Source organism: Carassius auratus, chromosome 14, assembly GCF_003368295.1.
Source record: "Carassius auratus strain Wakin chromosome 14, ASM336829v1, whole genome shotgun sequence".
Classification (NCBI taxonomy): Eukaryota; Metazoa; Chordata; class Actinopteri; order Cypriniformes; family Cyprinidae; genus Carassius; species Carassius auratus.
This window is the reverse complement of record NC_039256.1, coordinates 26,421,284-26,440,339: the sequence shown is the minus strand read 5'-3', so window position 1 is coordinate 26,440,339 and position 19,056 is coordinate 26,421,284. Positions and strand designations below refer to the sequence as shown.

At 39.5% G+C, this 19,056-nt stretch overlaps 3 protein-coding genes and 1 pseudogene across 3 annotated transcripts in view; 2 read left to right on the top strand and 2 right to left on the bottom strand.

The window, feature by feature from the left end:
- Positions 1–4,337: 4,337 nt before the first annotated feature.
- On the bottom strand, positions 4,338–5,748 carry LOC113114174 (transcription factor HES-7-like; annotated as a pseudogene).
- A 1,950-nt stretch (positions 5,749–7,698) lies between these two features.
- LOC113114175 (transcription factor HES-7-like) lies at positions 7,699–8,873 on the top strand. Its single transcript, XM_026280971.1, has 3 exons — positions 7,699–7,797; positions 8,005–8,100; positions 8,191–8,873. Exons 1-3 carry the CDS (start codon positions 7,750–7,752, stop codon positions 8,704–8,706), a joined length of 660 nt encoding a protein of 219 aa, XP_026136756.1. The 5' UTR covers positions 7,699–7,749; the 3' UTR covers positions 8,707–8,873.
- A 5,042-nt stretch (positions 8,874–13,915) lies between these two features.
- Positions 13,916–15,033, bottom strand: LOC113114179 (prefoldin subunit 6-like). The gene is made up of 4 exons (XM_026280976.1): positions 14,849–15,033; positions 14,397–14,467; positions 14,153–14,277; positions 13,916–14,070 (listed from the first exon to the last, which is right to left on the bottom strand). The coding sequence occupies exons 1-4, from the start codon at positions 14,910–14,912 to the stop codon at positions 13,950–13,952; spliced, it is 381 nt and encodes a 126-aa protein (XP_026136761.1). The 5' UTR covers positions 14,913–15,033; the 3' UTR covers positions 13,916–13,949.
- A 273-nt stretch (positions 15,034–15,306) lies between these two features.
- Positions 15,307–19,056, top strand: part of LOC113114177 (39S ribosomal protein L11, mitochondrial-like) — a 30,233-nt gene continuing 26,483 nt past the window's right edge. The window contains exon 1 of the mRNA XM_026280975.1: positions 15,307–15,412. The gene's annotated coding sequence lies outside the window, so the exon portion shown is untranslated. The remainder of the gene's footprint in view (positions 15,413–19,056) is intronic.

Genomic DNA, 19,056 nt, shown 5'->3' with positions numbered 1-19,056 from the left:
ATTCCGCCATAAAAGATCCACCGTCTGGGGGTGTAATCGCCATTCTCCCTGTTCCAGAGCCTGTCTGGATAGCAAGTCCGCTCCGAAATTCAATCGTCCGGGGACATGAATGGCCCGGATCGATAGAAACTTGTTCCGAGACCACAGAAGAACACGCCTCGCCAGCCTGCACAGGGGGCGGGAGTGCAATCCTCCTTGATGGTTCAGATAAGACACAACCGCTGTGTTGTCTGATCTGAGCAGCACATGACGGCCGATCAGCAGATCCGTGAAATACTGGAGAGCCAGAAAAACTGCCAGTAATTCCAGTCTGTTTATGTGCCAGCCCGCGCTGAGCCGCTGTCCATACTCCGTGGGCTGGTCGCCCTCGACACACAGCTCCCCAACCAGTCAAAGACGCGTCCGTCGTGACAGTCTCTCGGAAAGCATACATTCCCAGTCGAACTCCTGACAGGAGAAATTCGGTTGACATCCAAATTTTTAGCGACATCACGCACCGCCGTGTCACCGAAATCGTGCGATGCGGGAGACAACGGGGTGAAATATTCCGCCTTTTTGTCCACCACTGAAAGGGGCGCATTTGAAGCAATCCCAGACGAATCACGGGGGATGCTGCTGCCATTAGACCCAAGAGCCTGAGGCACAATCTCACGGGTCACCGTGCGACCCGCTTTGAAGTGCTGCACGCATGACGCAATCGACTGAGCGCGCGGGAGAGAAAGCTTCGCTGTCATCGCGCGAGAGTCCAGATCTATTCCCAGAAAAGTTATCCGTTGAGAGGGAGTTAAAACACTTTTCTTGAAATTTGTTCGTAAGCCCAGGCTGTTCAAATGATTCAGCACAAGATCTCGGTGAGAGTGTGCTTGAGTCCGCGATTGCGCTAGCACCAGCCAATCGTCCAAATAATTCAACACACGAACGCCCTGGAGCCGCAACGGGGCCAGAGCTGCGTCCATGCATTTTGAGAAAGTACGGGGCGCTAAAGCCAAGCCAAAGGGAAGAACGCGGTACTGATACGCTTTGCCCTCTAAAGCGAATCTGAGGAACTTCCTGTGTCTCTTGACGATCTGAATATGGAAATACGCATCCTTCAGATCGATCGTAACAAACCAATCGTTTGGTTGGATCTGAGACAGAATAGATTTCACCGTCAACATCTTGAATTTGCTCGGTCTGAGTGCAAGATTCAGACGGCGTAAATCCAGAATGGGCCGTAATCCGCCGTCTTTTTTCGGTACCACGAAATAACGGCTGTAAAAACCTGTCTCCATCTGAGAGGGGTGTATTTCTTCTATAGCCCCTTTGCTCAGCAGAGCTGACATTTCCTGTCGCAGCACCGCCATTTCCGTAGACTTCACCGTAGTGGAGAGAATTCCGCGGAAAGGAGGCGGGCCTTTCCGAAACTGAATGGTGTATCCGTGACAAACCGTGCGTAACACCCATTGAGAAATGCCGGGCAAGCGTTCCCACGCGGCCCGAAACAATATCAGCGGTTTCAAAGCTTCCGCTCCCTGCAACGCTGTCATACGCGTTAAAACGACCGGACACGAAAAGCCCGTGGTGTTCGTGCACCGGGGAAGCGTATGCGCCAGAATCGTTGCGTTCCGTTGAGTATAATCCTGAAACGTGTCCACGGCAGGAATTAGGCCAACAGATGGAACATCGGGCTCTGCCGCTAGCGAAAAAGCGGCGGCTGCGCGAGCCGTCATAAACGGGCCGTTTGTGTAGGGTCCTTGAGTCGGCCCTCGCACTCCGAAAGCAGGATTGCGCAGAGTGTCTGAGGGAGCGTCTGTCATTACAGCTCGATCCAATGTTGCTCGAGGCGCTGTTAGCGGCGAGACAATCAATGTTTGAGCATGGGGACTGCAATGAGAGTGTAGGATGCGCGAAAGCGGTCCGACAGCGCTCTCTAGCGGAGGGCACAGTCCCTGGCAAGCAGCAAAAAGATCAGGAGCTGCTATTCGGTACCCGAGAACGAGAGGCTTTAGCCGTCGAGGTCAGGTTCAAACGTTTACGTTGACGCTGGTGCGCCGGAGGAAAAACCCTAGGGCCCCAATCCTTACGAGGAGGCGCCATAGGTGTGGGTTCCTCTCGAGAGGCTGCTCGCTGGCGGTGAGAGGAGGTTGAGCGAGAACGCGTGGGCGCTTGCCGGCGTTCAACCTCCCTGGGTCTGCGGGGAATCAGCTGGCGGAAAGCGGCTGATTGCTGTTTCGCTGCCCTGAACTTCTCCACTACTGACGTGACAGCCTCACCGAACAATCCATCCCTGGAGACAGGGGCATCCATAAGGAAAGATTTATCCTTCTCCTTAATATCGGTGAGATTAAGCCAGAGGTGGCGCTCAACCGAAATCAAACCGGCCATAGTACGGCCCACTGCACGAGCGGTATGTTTGGTAGCACGTAGCGCCAAATCCGTCGCTCTGCGAAGTTCTTTCACCGCCTCCGGTGTGATGCCCTCACCTTCATCCAATTCCTTCAATAACTCCGCTTGGTAGGCCTGAAGGACCGCCATAGAGTGGAGTGAAGCAGCCGCTTGACCAGCCGCCATGTAGGATTTACCCACCAAACTAGACGTGACTCGACACGCCTTCGAAGGAAGAAGGGGGCGAGACTTCCATGCCGCGGCCGAATTAGGCGCAAGGTGTTCGGCGAGAGTCTCTTCCACCGGGGGCATCATAGTGTAGCCATGGTTCGCCATATCAGAAACGGTGGCGAAATCCGCGGCCGCAGCATTAGTGATCCGCGCCGAAAACGGCTGTTTCCAAGACCTCGAAACCTCCTGGTGGAGATCCGGGAAAAAAGGTAAAGGCCTCCGGGGCTGTGCAGGTGTCCGACTAGTTAGAAAACGGTCGTCCAGCTTAGAAGAAGGTTGGGCCTCGGCCGCGTCAACCTCCCAGTCTAGCCCCAATTTACCCACCGCACGAGAAACCACATCCAACAGCTCACTGTAGGAGGGGGAAACACGCCTCTCCTGTCCGCTAGGAGGAAGAGGGCTAGTGTCGGTCGCGAAGTCCTCAGACCCCGAGGCCGCGGTGGATAAAACATCGTCGTCATAACGTCCACAACCGAAGGAAATGGCGGCGCATGCCTCCGGTGTGGGAAGCAAATCCTCATTAGAGAAGACGACAGGCTCAGTATAAGCTTTATTCTGCAGCAGGGTAGGGGAGAGCGAGCGATGTGGAGAATATTCCAGCGCTGCGCTGTCCACGAAGTCCATGTCGCACGTGTCGCCCCAGGCCCTCGCCTCGTGCGGTGCCTCGGCAGTCGCAGAGGTGACCTGACGGGGGTTAGACTCGAGGGCGACATTAGAGAATACTTCCACCCTAGAGCGCAGTACTCTGAGCCGCAGGCCATCACAATGGGGACAGGAAGAAAGGCCGCTAAGCGCTGCCTGTGCGTGATGTAAACCAAGACATACTACGCACCTGTCATGAGAGTCCCCCGCCGTGATGTACCTGGTACATGGCTCCTTGCATTTGCGAAAACTCATCGCGTCCGCGAAGAGGAGTTAACACTGCTCGAAGAGATCGCTGGAGAACGCGAGATGATAGGGCACAGATGATTCGCTATTCCTGAAGGAATGAAATCTGAGCGAAATGGCGCGCTGCACCCAGGTATATCATGCGTGCGCATGCGTAGAGTGGTGCTATGCGCCATTTGGCCAATAGGATTGGCGGGATGGTATTGGGCTTCAGACATTCGTCACACCGGAGGTGTTCCCATATGTGGTGACGTCACCGCAGCATCGAAGTGACCTATGATAGGGAAGTCTAACGGCATGAATTATAAAAAAAATATATTTTAAATTTTAATTGTAAATCACAGAAACCATTTTAACATTTTGGCAGACTTATACAAATACTGTATTTTATTCATACTGAACTGAAAATAGTTAGGCTCTACTCGCTCGCAAAACATTATTTTAAAAGGGATTTCTGTATTCATAGAAACCACGAGATGGCAGTAGAGTCCTTAAAATTGCAGTAGGCTAACTTAAGTGTGCAGATTTAATTTCACTTATACACTAATAATGAATGAAACATTTTTTTTTTTTTTTTTTAAGATGAAGGAATATAATCATAGGAACTTATTTTAGTACTCACAATGCACATTCATTTTATATCCAAATGGTTTGGCTTCTGGAGCTTCTTCTGAACCATTTGGCTTAAAAACTCTAATAGTGTTTTACTGGTGTGAATGTTCTTTAGTTATTAAAATTGCATCTCTAAAAATGCATCTCTAAAAACTGTGGCAAAGGTTTAGGGACTGATTAAAAATAACAATGATTGATTTAAAAAAAGACTTTATTTCATTGCTACAGGTATACCAGTGAAGACAAACATTGGTCAAAAACAATAAATAGTCAAGTGAAAAGTATATGTCATTGAAAACATGACAAAAGTAATAGTAACTGGAGGAAACACAAGTGATAACCCTATGCTCATGCCACACCATATGTCACGTTAGGACTTTCTGGGAGGTCATTTCTCCATTGGAGCAGTCCCTAAGTAAAATAGAAAAACACACCAATGTAAGAGTTCAGCTCCATGATCTCCATATGGACTGGGTTGGAAGAGAAAAAGGTTCTTGTCTAAGAGCCAGTACAGGAGATTGCGGTGGGGTTAAATCTCTAGACATGTTTGGCAGAACAGGCTGAAGCACAGTAACAGGCCTATGGAGTGAAAGTGGTGTTAAAAGAGGTGACTGTGAATCAGAAGGAGCAGGTAGAGGACAAGGAATGAATAGATATGGAGGGGAGTTACTGGGATGGGAGAATAAACTGGTAAAAGTGGGAGATGATGGCGGGGAACTACATTGTGGTGATGATGATGATGATAATGAACTGGGGGGAGAAGTCAACTGATGCAAAAGTTTGGAGCCATCCAAAGATGATTCAGGGTGTAGGAGAAGATCCTGCTGGTAGTTCTGGCCTGATGGTGATAGAGGGAAGCCCGTCTGCACCACTGGTTCATTTCCTGCTTTGGTAGCACCCGTTAGGTTTTATGGTTGACCCCCAGTTTCAGAAGAACCTCCTTCTGCTCGGATGATTTAAACCTCCCGTTGAAATCTGGTTCATAGAAGTCACAGATGGGGCCCATAGAAACAGACTGCTTCTGAATGACCTTGGAAGTCACTGCAGAGAGACAGAAAAATATTACATAAATTAGGCAAATTATTATTAATAAATAATAGCTTTTAATAGTGAATCATAGTAAATTCAGATGGATGAAGTAAAAAGTAAAAGCAGTGAAAACAAACCATTTGTCTCCGTTTTTCTTGTGGTCTTTTTGATGTACTGAACTGCAAGGTCTAAAATCTCTGCTTTTTCCAGTTTGCGATTTTGTAAACGCTGTGGAAGGAGAAATAAGTTTTAAGGGTTTGTTAAGGAAGTAGTGCAGAAATAATGCGAAGTAACGCATCACAAATCGAGGGTAGAAACTCACCGTGTCTGCAGTGTTCTTGAAAAGCAGATCTCTTAACGCATCTAGGTTATGGTTGATTCGGTCTCTTCTCTTCTTCTCTATCACAGGCTTTAACTTCTTTAAACAAAAGTTACAAATTAAAACTGATAGTAAGTTTCCAATACTATCGTAACATAATAAAACATAATTTAGGCTAAATATAAATAATTTGAGAAATAATTTTTGGAAGAGAAAAGGTTGCTTTTAAAGAACTTACTCTTTTGACGCTTTCTGTCTTCGTCATGTTGAGAGTTGATCAGTTCGCTCTTCACGCTTAAATTCGTAGATGTGGGAAACTGCTGGTATAGAGCCAAAAGGGAATTTTAAGCCTCTGGGGTGGCATCTGATTGGTGGAGAGGTGACAGTGACGTCGGCACTGTGAACTTTCCACCCAGAGTTCCATTGCATTAACCAAACAATCAATAAACAGATGTGTTACCCTATGACATCTGAACAAGCAAAGCAGAAACAAATATATATAATATTTAAATATATAATATTTAAAACAGCCATCGAAAAGGGAAATAGTTTGAAACTTTTTTTAAGCATATTTAGAAACATTTGATGGCGCAATTGGATCTGGGAAGAAAAGTTTGCCATTTGATTGTATGCTGCAATCGGCCTATGCAAATATCAGCAAAAGGTTTTAAATAAACAGCAAAGGACCATGCTTGGTGTGAACTGCTAAAACATATATAGGCACAAATGGCATCTGTCCTGACATTTTGGTGATTAAAGGTAGCAGAACAATTTTGTCAACCTGAAATTGAAAAGTAAGTTGAGTCGCAAAACCAAAGTGATGCAAAAGTGCGATACATTGGGGAAAGCTAATTAAATGAAATTACAGATAAAGAACGCTGAAGCTCTGAATTAGACTACACAAATATCATATATAGGCTATTGTGGTAAATTATGAGTGGAGACAAATATCCTATTTCACAATGATAAAAAAATTGTAGGCATATCAATTCTGCTTAATTTTTAGGCCATGGAAACTATTTCTATACGAATATGTTTTTAAAAATAGACAAAATGCGATGTCGTTTTGGAGTCGCGCGCCAAGTGAGATTAGCTCGTGTCCGTGAGTGTAAAGTACACGCGCATCCTGCTTTATGGTGAAAAGGGGGATGTGAAGAGGTGTGATGCCCAGGCTTTTCGACCAAATCTGTTAAGTGTGCTGTAAGGTTGTGTTTTGATAGAAGTGTGAACGATTAGGCGGCAAACCATCATTGTCCCACGCTTACACTTGTAAATTGTTGGAATGATCAAGTGGATCCTCAGGAATTAAGCAAAGCAAAACTTTTTGAAACTGATTATTGGAAGAGAGTACAATGTTGTTGGTTTTAATAAGTTTGATACGTTTTATAAGTTTTTTTAAAGTATCCACTTCCATTTTCTTTGATAAAAAGCTGTTTCCAAATTAAATCAACTGTAGGCTATATATAGCCCTCATTCCTTAGGCAGGAAAATTATTTACGAACACACGAGAAGACCTCACACACATCAAAAGACCAGCAAAGACCACTTTCAATTCAAGCCACACTTCATTGACTCAACCAAGTCAAACACGTTTTCTTTTTAACGTTCTTCTTTGTTATACAGACGCTTTCTTTTGGGGAAAAGACTGTGATCCGACCCGATCCTGCACTAATGAAAAAAGCAGTGATAGTAAACCAGCTGAAAGAAGTCAAATACCTTTGGATACCTCGTTTTTATTTTGAGATTGAATTTACAAGATTGATGGACTTTGCAAGTCAATATTTAGCCTATGAACCTTATTCTGGATTAAATATTATCACATAGCATTATTAAATAGCTACACAACCAGCAGAAACAGTAATAGCCTACGGTGCAGTGTTATAACTGTCCAAATGGCTATGCACTTTATTGTCTATCGATAATCATAACGATTTGAAATCACAGCAGGTAATATGCCTAATCGCCTTTCAGTGGTTCTTTTCAATAGGCCTTATAATGCATGTGAATGGTTCAAACCTTCTTTGAAAATCTTTGGCAATACCTTAACTGAATAGCTATAGTTTAAACATCCCAGTGGGGGGCTAAATGGGTCATTACTGGCTCTTACTTCACAATGGACATTATTTACAGCAGCCAGCTATTTGTGAATATTAATGAGGGGCTAGCTCAAGAACGCCTGTGATAGGTTCATCTACTTTTATTTTCATAATGAGAAGACTGGGCGTGTACTGACCATACCATAAATGACCACAACTCCAAAACGAGACACATAATCTCACTTTAGAAGGATCTGGTTAATCGCCAAAATGAGTAAACAAGCTGCTGACATACCAGAACAAAAAGACTCGAGACGGGTAAAAAAACTAACTTTTTTCGTTTCACAATGTATTTTCAGACCTCTGAAATATAAATATAATTCACATAGCCTAAAAGCTTTATATTGGGCTATTATGTGTTATTTTGTGTCAATGTGATATGACGATTTGTTACCAATTATGTTAAAGCATTTAGGAATTATATTTTACCATTATATTTAAACTAAACTATTTTTAATGTTACAGGTCCCCAAACCTCTCATGGAGAAAAGAAGGAGAGATCGCATTAATCAAAGCCTAGAAACTCTGAGGATGCTTTTAATTGAGAATACACACGATGAGGTAAGTTAGGTTTCTAAATAAAAACTCTACCTTAATGTAGCCCGTAAAATATATATTTATCTGACCACATTTTTTCCTTCTTTTTAATAGAAACTCAAGAACCCTAAAGTCGAAAAGGCTGAAATCCTGGAAAGTGTTGTGCACTTCTTAAGAGCTGACCAAGGCCTGGGGACTGACCCTTTTAAAATCACCAGAGGAAAAAGAGCACGCACAGAGGAGTCTGATGAGGACCTGAGTTCACCTAGCAAATGTCAGAACTACCATGATGGAATGAGGACATGTCTGATACGAGTCAGCAATTTTATTGCTAGCAAGAGCCATGAGTTTGGACAGGGAGTGGAGAAAGCATGTGGAAACCTTCACAAATCACACTCAATGCAAGCCCAGCTACTGTCCACACCATCCTGCAGAGAAACTCAGGTGCATCTCAATGAGGACTCATCACTGCCAGCACAGCAGCATCACACTTGTGTCCAACTGAGCAATTCTTGCACACCATCTGGCTGTGCGAAGCTAGCACAAAGAACTGTTCTGTCTGCTCCCACCATGACTTCAAGTCCTAAGCAACCTGCTGTGCTCTGTGATGCTGTCTGGAGACCTTGGTAGAAGATCATGTCCAAAGTCCCTGCAAAGCTCTCTAAAGACTGAAAAGGCCAGGTCTTCAGTGATTAATGATTCAGCAGTGTTAGAGCAGCACTGGGTCAATAGACTGTGAAGTGTGTAAATATGTGGATTTTGTACAGTAGAATGCCAAAGATTTATTTTGTTATAAAAAAAGGCATTGAGAAATCTGTGCCTGTATAGTGTTAGTTTGGTGATCTGACAGCCAAACAATCAAGATACACATTTGTGTTGAGATGAACCTAAGTTTCACTTTGATTAATTTTCTTTCAAGATTTTTTTTTTACAAAATCCATTTTTGATGGAGAATCATGTACTTAACAGGGTGAACATTTCAATGGTTTTTTGTTTTTGTTTTTTGAACTTGAGTGCCAAGAAACTTTTCAGACCACAAGTTCATGTCATTTTTAATTTTTCTTTGTGGTAATTGCCATATATTTGTGTTCTTCTAAAACATTGAAAAATGTTCATTTCATTCAAGAGATTCAGTTTTTGTTGAAACAAAATAAGGCTTTTTATTTGCTGTTATTTTTCATGTCAGCAAAACGTGAAATGTTGTTCATAAAGTATTTTCTTATACTTTGAACAAAGAATTAAACCTCTCTAAGGATTTATCCTTTATCTTTGGCCTAATATTTGCATTTCCTTAAATTCATTTCCTGAGAGATGTTCAGCATTGAACGGCATTGTTCTTCAGACACGGTGTGAATGTTCACCGTTCCAACGTGATAACGGTAGATAACTCGATAACAGGCCTGACATTTGCAGATTTTCATTGGGCAATTGTTTGGTCATCTTTGTAATGTTGCACTTAATCTATGAAAGATATCATGCATTGAGGTGCAGATCGCTTAGGTGTGGTCTAAACGGGCGTTTGTCAGAGCAAATGTTGTTTGATTTATCAGAACATGATGTTGGATTATATTCTATTCCCTATAGGGTTAATTTTTCCTATATTTATATGCCTCAATATTCTCCAGGCCTATAGATGCTCGATCCAACACTATGACAAAAAGTCATAGACCAATAATATAACGGACAGTTTATAAAACTGTCACATATATTTAAGTAAATAAAGATTGGAAAGCTATTTAAAGTAACTTTTCTACATGCAACAAATCAAATGAAATATTTTATATATTATTATCGTTCTTGTCTGTATCTCAAGCTCACAATAAGTGGATTAATTAATAAAACCAAAGTTTTGATCTCAATTATACTGCCAACATATTATCCTATCAATATCCTATCAACATATCACCTGTGTGCCCAAATGTTTTGGAAAATTCGACTGAACTCGACAAACGATTTGTGATTTAAATCATGAGGTCGTTTTTCAATATCTTTTATATAAGGCTTTAAAATAGTAAAAGTTAAGCCAAGTCTATTAGCCTACTTTTACTTTGCTATCTACATGCCAAATCCTACAATCTAAAGTATTTAAAGTTGTCATAAAACCATGACTTGGAAAGTAGATTTAGGCTACCACTAGATATAATGGCTTAGTTGTACTTAAGGTTCTACTCTCCCCTAAATCAACCTTCATGTGCAGCTTTGTTTCGCTTTGTCGCTTTGTAAGCTCTTAGATAAACGATTTTGAGCTGAAATGAGATTAGACCTTTGAAAGATGCCATGCACCGGCAGATGCCTGAACCGGTTATTACAGACAGATAAGTCTCCCAAATGCCATTCAACACAAAAGGTGTAAATAGATTATCCAGACCGGATGTGTGCTTTTGAGAGAGCAACGAGCAAAGAGCAATGTACTCAGCCAAGTATATCAAACGTACAATTATAAAATGTAGATGTAATGTGAAGTACTCCTGTGAATTATACTTCGAGTATTGAATGTTGTGCTACAATTAGTTCTTAATTCGATTTAGCAAACTATTTTAATTCAATACAAATTCATTCAGACCTCAGAAGTTAGCAAGGTCTTGTTGTTTAACTGTAAAGTTGTTTAACCTTAAAACAATTTCTTAGACAATATTTATGTTTGTGTTCATTTTTTTATCACTTATAAATTCCATCACTTCTAAAGTATTTTTATTTTGCTATTTTAATTGAATTGAAGCAGCCTGCAGTTTTTAACAATATATATATATATATATATATATATATATATATATTAGATATGAAAAAGCGCTAACTTCACGTACGAACTGAACTGAGCTGGGTTATTAGCACAACATGACTGAAGCGCGTTATTTTATTTGAGGACGAGCGGCACGCGAATCAGCCTAGGCTACTCTGCGCGTTCGCCAGCGAGCGAGAGAAGAGTGATGAGATTTGCGCAAGCCATTCCTATCGCGAACCTGATGGTCAAATATGTGATCTATTTGAAATATTTAGAGAAACAGACACTTTAATGCTATAGAGAAAGTCTAACACCATATCTAAAGAAGGCAAATAAACTAAAAAGATGGATCAAAAGAGGAGAGAACAGTAGGCCTCCAAAACCAGCACTGACATTTATTAAAATATTTTTAAACTACTCTTGCCCACCTTTACTACGTTTTATTGTAGGCTAATTTATTGGGTAACATTTAGTCTGTAAGTTGTAGAATTTACAATAAATAATCGGTTGAAGGAGAATAGATTTTCCCTATAAATTTATTTGAGAACTGTGTTATATTGTAGCTATTGGTTCTAAATTACCAGGCGATTGTTTCTTCATAAATGCTATATTAATTTTAAAAAGTCATTATTGGCCTGGTTACTGATTAATAGGCTAGTATTATTACAACAAATGCTTTACAGTTAAGAACTACATGACCTTCAGATATTCCAAAAAATGTCATATGGCATAAATCCTGGTGAACTGTAAAGGAGTGAAAAATAAACAATATCACTATAAGAAAATGTTAAGTTGGATTGACTTCCCATGGCATGTCAAACTATAGCCATGAAGTGCCTAAATAATCTAAAATACATTGTAGCCTACACACACACATATCCCATGCAAACAAGTAAGCCTGTTAACTACGATGTTACTTTACTGTATCAACTTTGCAAGATGATAGCACAAAAGACCATCTCACAAAAAATAACAAATAAGCAAAAACAAATAGGCTAAATAAACCTTATAATAAACTTTACCCAGGACTTTACTAAAACAGTTCACACTTCAACCTTTTCGAGTAAAAGAGTTATGTGTGGTTTAGGTTTTGCGCCTTGTAATGAGACACGTCTCGCAGTGGACCTGTTGTCAGATGTTGCCAAATTACGCACGAACGTAAGGTGCTGCATTTCTCTCTGATTGTCACCTAACTCATGGGAACAACGTTTATAGCAAAGCCATCGTCCCAGTTTACTAGTACAACATGTGTTCCTTTTGGCCATTTGGCAAAGACCTGTAAAATTAAACCGACGCGTGTCCTGACCTGGTTATGAAAACAAAGTGCAGAAGACACGTTAGTTTAGGTGACGACCGAGACACGCGCGCGCGTTTTGTGGTATTAAACGTGAAATCACGGTCACACTCTACTTCAAACAAGAGTTCAAATGAAAAGCAGTGTCTGTTTGTTTTCAACAATCATTACATTTAATATTGTTATTATATATGTAGGCTACATGTCGGAGGCTTGTGGCATATCAAAGCCTGGAATTATAAATCTTCATTCTTTACTGTGCATAATACACCCTACTCAGTCCAAAAGGTCGAGCTCCTTCACAAAAGCGAATAATACCTCAAAATCTGTCTGTTTAATTAGCTTAGCATATTATTGCTTCGATAAATAGCTAATCCCTTTAGAAGCTTTACGCCACAGTTTACGATTTGGACTTAGCGAGGGTGTGTTTGCAACCTGATTTTAAAGCGTATACAGCTCCCTTACAAGTAGCGTCGTTCTTCTAATGCCTTTTATTCATGTGCGTTAATCCCCGGCGGGTGGGAAATGAAGGGGGACAGGTCTCCCTCCGCGGGATATTAATTGGAGCTAAGCATCCACAATGCGGACGTCTGTGCTTCATCGCTTCTCCATTGCGCGTCTGATGGCCTGTTGCGCAGGGGCGTATACACACCCTGTTGACCGAGCGCTTCAATGACATTACCCTGAGCAACATCTGGCCGCAAGCACCACTCGCCTGCCCCTTTAATTAGAAAAACGAGTCGCCTCACTGGGCTCTCAAGGCCTTGGTACATAGTGATGCACAGCATAGTGATGCACAGCAGTGTGAGGTATTACCTGACCAAGGGCTTGTGCTTTAGGGAATGTGTAAGTTTGTGTGTATACGTTTCACTTGTAATATCAATTAAAAAAATAAATAGTTGTACTATTATTATTAGCTTAAGATAAACATCATTTATTTGTGAAAACAAAAACTTGCGCACTATCTATGAAATGAACTAATGATTAACTTCACAGTGTCCTGTTTTTTTTCAGTGACTCTTTTCCTCAATGAGGTGATGATTAAGCCCATAGATTTATACACATTATTCAGGCATTTATTCCCATGAAAAAAAGCAAAGTAGAATAACTGTAATTTTACTTTTTTGTAGCTTTTATCTTCTCGACTTTATATAGTTAACGTATGGGAACTTTTAAACTGATTTTTGTTTATTGTTACTTTTACTCAATTTAGTTTACTTTATGACACATCCAAGAAACGTTATGTTTATTTACATCTAACCTAGGATTTGACCTTAAAGCATCAACATATTTCATGACGTTTCTTAAAAACTGCAATACATCATCATAAACCAAAAATGTATACAGAGAATGCTTGACATTTTGCCTTTAATTTAAGAGTTATTTTACTTGCACGGTTCTTGTAATTGATCTATATTTTTTAAACAGTATATGCAATTGTAAAAATTAAACTTGACATCAGTGCTGAAAACTTGACATCAATCTCTTTTTTTTTCCTCAAGAAAAACGCTATCACAAACTTTTTTTAATTTGCTATTAGAGCAAACAGGAATGCAAGTGATATTTTTGTAGTTTATGTTCACCTCAAGTTTTCCTAACTATGGGGACTTCTGATTCTGAGAATCTCGGAAATGTGAAAAGGTTCCACTTATGTTGAAATGAACACTTTTAACATATTAACTGCAAGAACAAAAAAAGAGGATGCTGAACATAAATAAAGAAACTTTATTGATAGCCTAAAAGCATCAAACTAAAAATCTACAGAATTCTGTTAATATACATGTGAACAAGCATGTGTTATTAGCAGACATATTCAGTCTCTGAGTTTTGCTGGATAAGTTTTGCTTCATAATCCATTTAGACTTTCCCAACGGCCTGACCCTGAGCGCGCTGGTACTCCTGCTGCAGGCTGGAGAGAACTTCCCGATGCTGCTCAGACTTTCTCTCCATCTCCTTCAGTAAAGTTTCATAGCGCTGACTGAGATGAAGAAGAGATCAGTTAGGGGTTTGCCTATGTGGACTACACACTCAATTACAACAGAATCAAATGCAATGCATACATTTCACCGTTGATGTATTCCAATCTCTTGCTCACTGTTGCTTTGGCTTCATCTAGATCTTGTTTGACCAAAACTGGTCCAATTAATTTGTAAACTGTATTTTGGCTATCCAACAATGCAAGCTCCTACAGAGGGATGACATGTGGTGAAACAAGATCAACATACATAAATGAAAGTGTATATATTTTAGCATGACAAAAAAGAACATGCAAATGTGGAAGATACCCTGTAATTATGTTCTTACCTCCTTAACAATATTATTTTCAGTTAACTGTGCCTCCAGCTTCTGTCTTGCTGACATACTTTTACTGACATCTGCGAAAAACATAACAAGTTAACAGTTTCTACGTTCACAAGAATAATTGTATTATTCACATACAAATAGAACAGAAACGATTTAACATGTAAATTACATGAATCTTACACGTTTCAACAAGAATAAGACAAAAAAAACACTTAAGAAAAAGCTTTTTAGTGACTGTATCAAGAAAGAGGATCATTATGACAGCTCTGGACTATTGTGTTGACTAACAAGCTAAATCAGTCCATCTTGAAAGCCTGATTTGTGTCAAAAGGTACTTCTTTGTGATTTGTAGTCAAATGCATAAAATTTTTCTAAAATGAATATCAATATGCACATGCAGAGACTGTTGAAAGGAATGCTAACATGGATAGCTGTCTAGCTAGCGTTGTTACCTTTTTGCAGTTGTTGATATTTCTCCAGCTCTGACTGTAATTTCTTCTGAATCGCTTCAGCCATCACAACAGCTATTCTAATTACGGAACCTTTATATGTTTCTAACTACTAACAAACAGAGATAGCTTATAACAAAAGCAGTTAGCCTGTACACACGGATCGTGCACACACGGGAAATGACGCTATGCCCACGTGGGAGTTTCAACAGTCGATAAAAAGAGTCACTTCGCCATCTAGTGTTGAAAATGAAGCCAAATAATACAAACGTTCATGTTTTCACTGACGCCACTTCAAATAAACACCGTGAAATAGGAAAAAAAATAAAATAAAAATATTATATTTAAATGTTATGTAGCGTTCAATATTGTCGTTATAAATACTGTATTCCTTCTGTATGTATAAACGTAATCCTCCTCCTGTCCATGTGGGGAAGTCTAACGTTAACTGGTTTCTCCGAACCGTCTGAAGTGACAGTAAAGGCAATATGGCAGCGCGCATGGTTCAAATACTAACGTGAAGGTCTTTTTTCGGGTGTACGTGGACGCATATTATCCCACTAGCAGGTAATGTGAATTATATCTTTGCTTATATCATAATCAAGTGTGTCGTCTGTTATAAAAATGTACCTGAAGCTGCTTATTCACCATCTTTAGATAAAATGCTGTCATGTGCTATAAGCATGCAATGATGTATTAATGTCATTACCATTATCTCTACATTTTCTTCATAAATGTTTTATTTCATTCTTTAAAAAACGGTGTGAACCTACAAAATACAGCAATACTTAAATTCTAAAGTTTTATAATGACAGTCATTTTAATTGATCTTTGTTTTCCACTATTTACTAATGTGCTTATTATGACAATTTCAAGATCAATTTAAATGACTGCCATTATAAAACTTTAGAATTTAACATACTAAATATGTTAGTTAAATGTGTATTAAAGCTTCCTTTTATAGAGTTTTGGGATCGAGCATCCGTCAAAGGTCAAACTGGGATTTAAACCGCTCTGGGGTGCGTTTCCCAAAACCATAGTTGCTAACCTGTTAGCAACTTAGTTGGTTGGCAATGGGAAATTGCATTGCAACCAACAAAGTTGCTAACTAAGTTAAGGCACCCCTGTTCACGTGACTGTGTACACTGTCCATGTAAAAACTTTCAAATGAAACTGTCAATTTTCATTTATAGTCGAAAACTCTGTTTAAAAAGCACTCCTTTTGGGGCATCCAGGCTCAAAAGTAAATTTTGGTCACAAATGTTGTTAGTTTAATTAGACTATCGTTTTCAAATGAACTGGATATATGTAGCTGTTACATGTTGTTTAACTCCGTACCATTATATTACTCTTTATTATTATTATTATGCTTTTTATTATTTATCCAGGCGAAGTTGCAGGTTGGATGTGTTTCTGATATTTTCGAGTTTATTAGTGTGTGGTAGTATTGTAATGTTACTCAGAAATACATAAATCTGAAAAGGGCAGGTTCTTCTGAAGATATCATCTGGGGTTAATCGGACATATTGTTTTGTGCAGGAGTGAAAGTATTATGGTTAAGGGTCTGGACAGTTGTTTATCTAGGCCTGTGATGATTTCAAGTAGCAGTTTGTGTGGCACATTTCAGAGCTGGTTGTTGTAAAAGACTGCTTTTTGAGACAATATCACACCTGCAAGCCTTTTTTGTGAGAGAGCCAGAGAAACTGCTCAGGGCTGTTGCTCATTTCACATGCACAGAGAGCTATTTCGTGAAGGTGCGGCAGAAAACAGACTGCTTTATTCTCAGAGAGGATGAAATCGAATTTTGGTAACTATTTTATGCAAACATACACTATAAAGTTGAGCTTGGGGAAAAAATACATAATGATAAATTTTCAGAGTGAAGTAAGAAGTAAGATACTAAGCCGATACCTGACCTAAAACACACTCTCTGAATTGATCACTAATTAATTAAAACATAATATTGACCCATTTTTATATTTGTTGACTGGAACTTATGCTCATAAGTGTTTTAATGATGTTATATTTTGACACAGTAGTGATACTTCAATGTCATTTAGGTATTGCCACCTTTTTCTAGTTTGCTGTTGTAAATTAGGAGGCAGTTTAGCTCTTTGCTGAGGTTATCACAAATTGCACTCTGCGGTCTTGTCAAAATCAATATGCACCTGGAGGGCATCAGAGGATCTGAGCTGAATTCTGAAACAGTATACTGCTTGCTGAATTACAACTTATGTGCTTTGTGCTTATTTTGCTTTAGTTGCATTTAGTAAGCAAATGCTTTCATTTAATGTTGTACACAACATTGAAAGCAATAAAGCCTATTTTCCCATATCTTCCCATTTTGTGCAAAATGCAAGCTGGTAGAAGGAATTAAATCATTTTACCAGTCATTTCTGCTATGCATAAATGTTTTATGTACTTTCCTCCTCATTTATTTTCCAGCTTTTGTCTACTTTGCGAAAACCACAATTGCTTGTTCAGCAGTATTTTAAATGGGCTATTCTTGCCTCAACAAACATGTTTTCCCATGTCTGCAAGTTCAATTTGTCTCAAACCAAAAACAGATATATCAAGAGAACGAGAATCCAAATGAACTGGCTGGCTTTCAAAAGTCGGACTGTAAATCTATATATGTAAATGTGAAGCTGCAGAGGGAATGGTTTTGAGGTTCTTAAATCACTTCATAAAGAGGGTCCTGTCTCTCTTTGTCATCTTAAATCAGGAATGATGTAGCCCTGCTAATGCCATTGACTCTCTCTTGAGTGTTTCATTTTCTTCAAACATGGTTTTATCCCTTTGAGCTGAAGTTTGACAGAACAGAACAGCTTTACGTCTCTGAGGTTTTTCTTGTATTACTGCTTTCTCTGAATTTGCATTAAGATATTAATTCACTTTACTGAGTCTAGGGATTTTTAACATCCAAGGTTTTTTTTTTTTTTTTTTTGGCCAATGGACAAAATGCTCAGCAAAATAAATAAATAAACCTGAGCCACATTCATTTATTGCTAATGGTATATTGCCCTATTTTCCCAGTGCAATTTAAAATCCCCAGAGCTTGGCATTTCCTTTTTATCATTGTTACGGCCAGGATACTTCAGTGTGAAACACTGCAACAATTCATTTTCAGAAAACCAATTGTTTGCCCACCTACTTCATTATTCTCTGTTCAAACAATGTAGAAAAAAATCAAATAGCACATTGGCTAATGATTCATTTGTAGCAAACAAACAGATACGGATGTACCCTGCAGCGATGGTTTCAGTGTTTCCAGGTCATTAAATGAGCCTAAAATCTGATATTGTAGACAAATCAAAGCATTATATTCACAGGGTGAAATGCTGGGTCATGCAGTAGCTTTATTTTCAAGTCCCCAATATTAAGCTGAACAATTTACAACATTGAGAAGATTAAGAAATGTTTCTTGAGCAGCAAATTAGCATACTAGAATGATATATGAAGGGTCACTTAACCCTAAATAATGGATGATGAAAATTTAGCTTTGCTATCACAGGAATTTTAAAATATGAACTATCAAAACAGTTCATTTTGATCAAATAAATGCAACCTTGGAGAGCACAAGAGACATCTTTTGTTAAAAGTGAAATCTTATCAACCATAATCTACAAAGGTAGTGCAGTCATGCTGTTTCTTACTTCCTAATCATAATACTTCAAACAAAACATGTTTTTTTTCCCAAGAATATCAAATATTTTTCTCAAGCAATTTAATCTAATTTGGAAAGTCAAAGAGTGCTTCAAAGCAGGGAACCCAGCGAGCACAGTGAAGTTTGACAGAACATGCCTACAGTCCATAGTCACTCATCCTCACACTTCTTTCTTTCATTGTGTATTTTATATCCCCATCTAGTCAACGGAGTTGCTTTAAATGGAAAATAAATTTCATGCATGTTTTTCTCAAAACAGTCAGAAACACTGTTATTGTTGGCACCAAGTAAACCATCGCTCAAAAAAAGTACATTGGTGCCAAACACAATGTTCCGAATAAATTGCTTCAATTCAGCTCAGAGAATTGTTGATTGTCCATTTTTGCTTCTGAATATGTTAAAACGGTTGGACCTCCTGCCAAGAAGTGAAGGTTTACCAGCAGCCCAAAATTCCCTGACTGCCTCTTAAATTGATTTGAGCTTCAACATGTTTTTTAAAACAGCAAAAATATGTTTGGAGAAAAGCATGAAATTGAACGGTGAA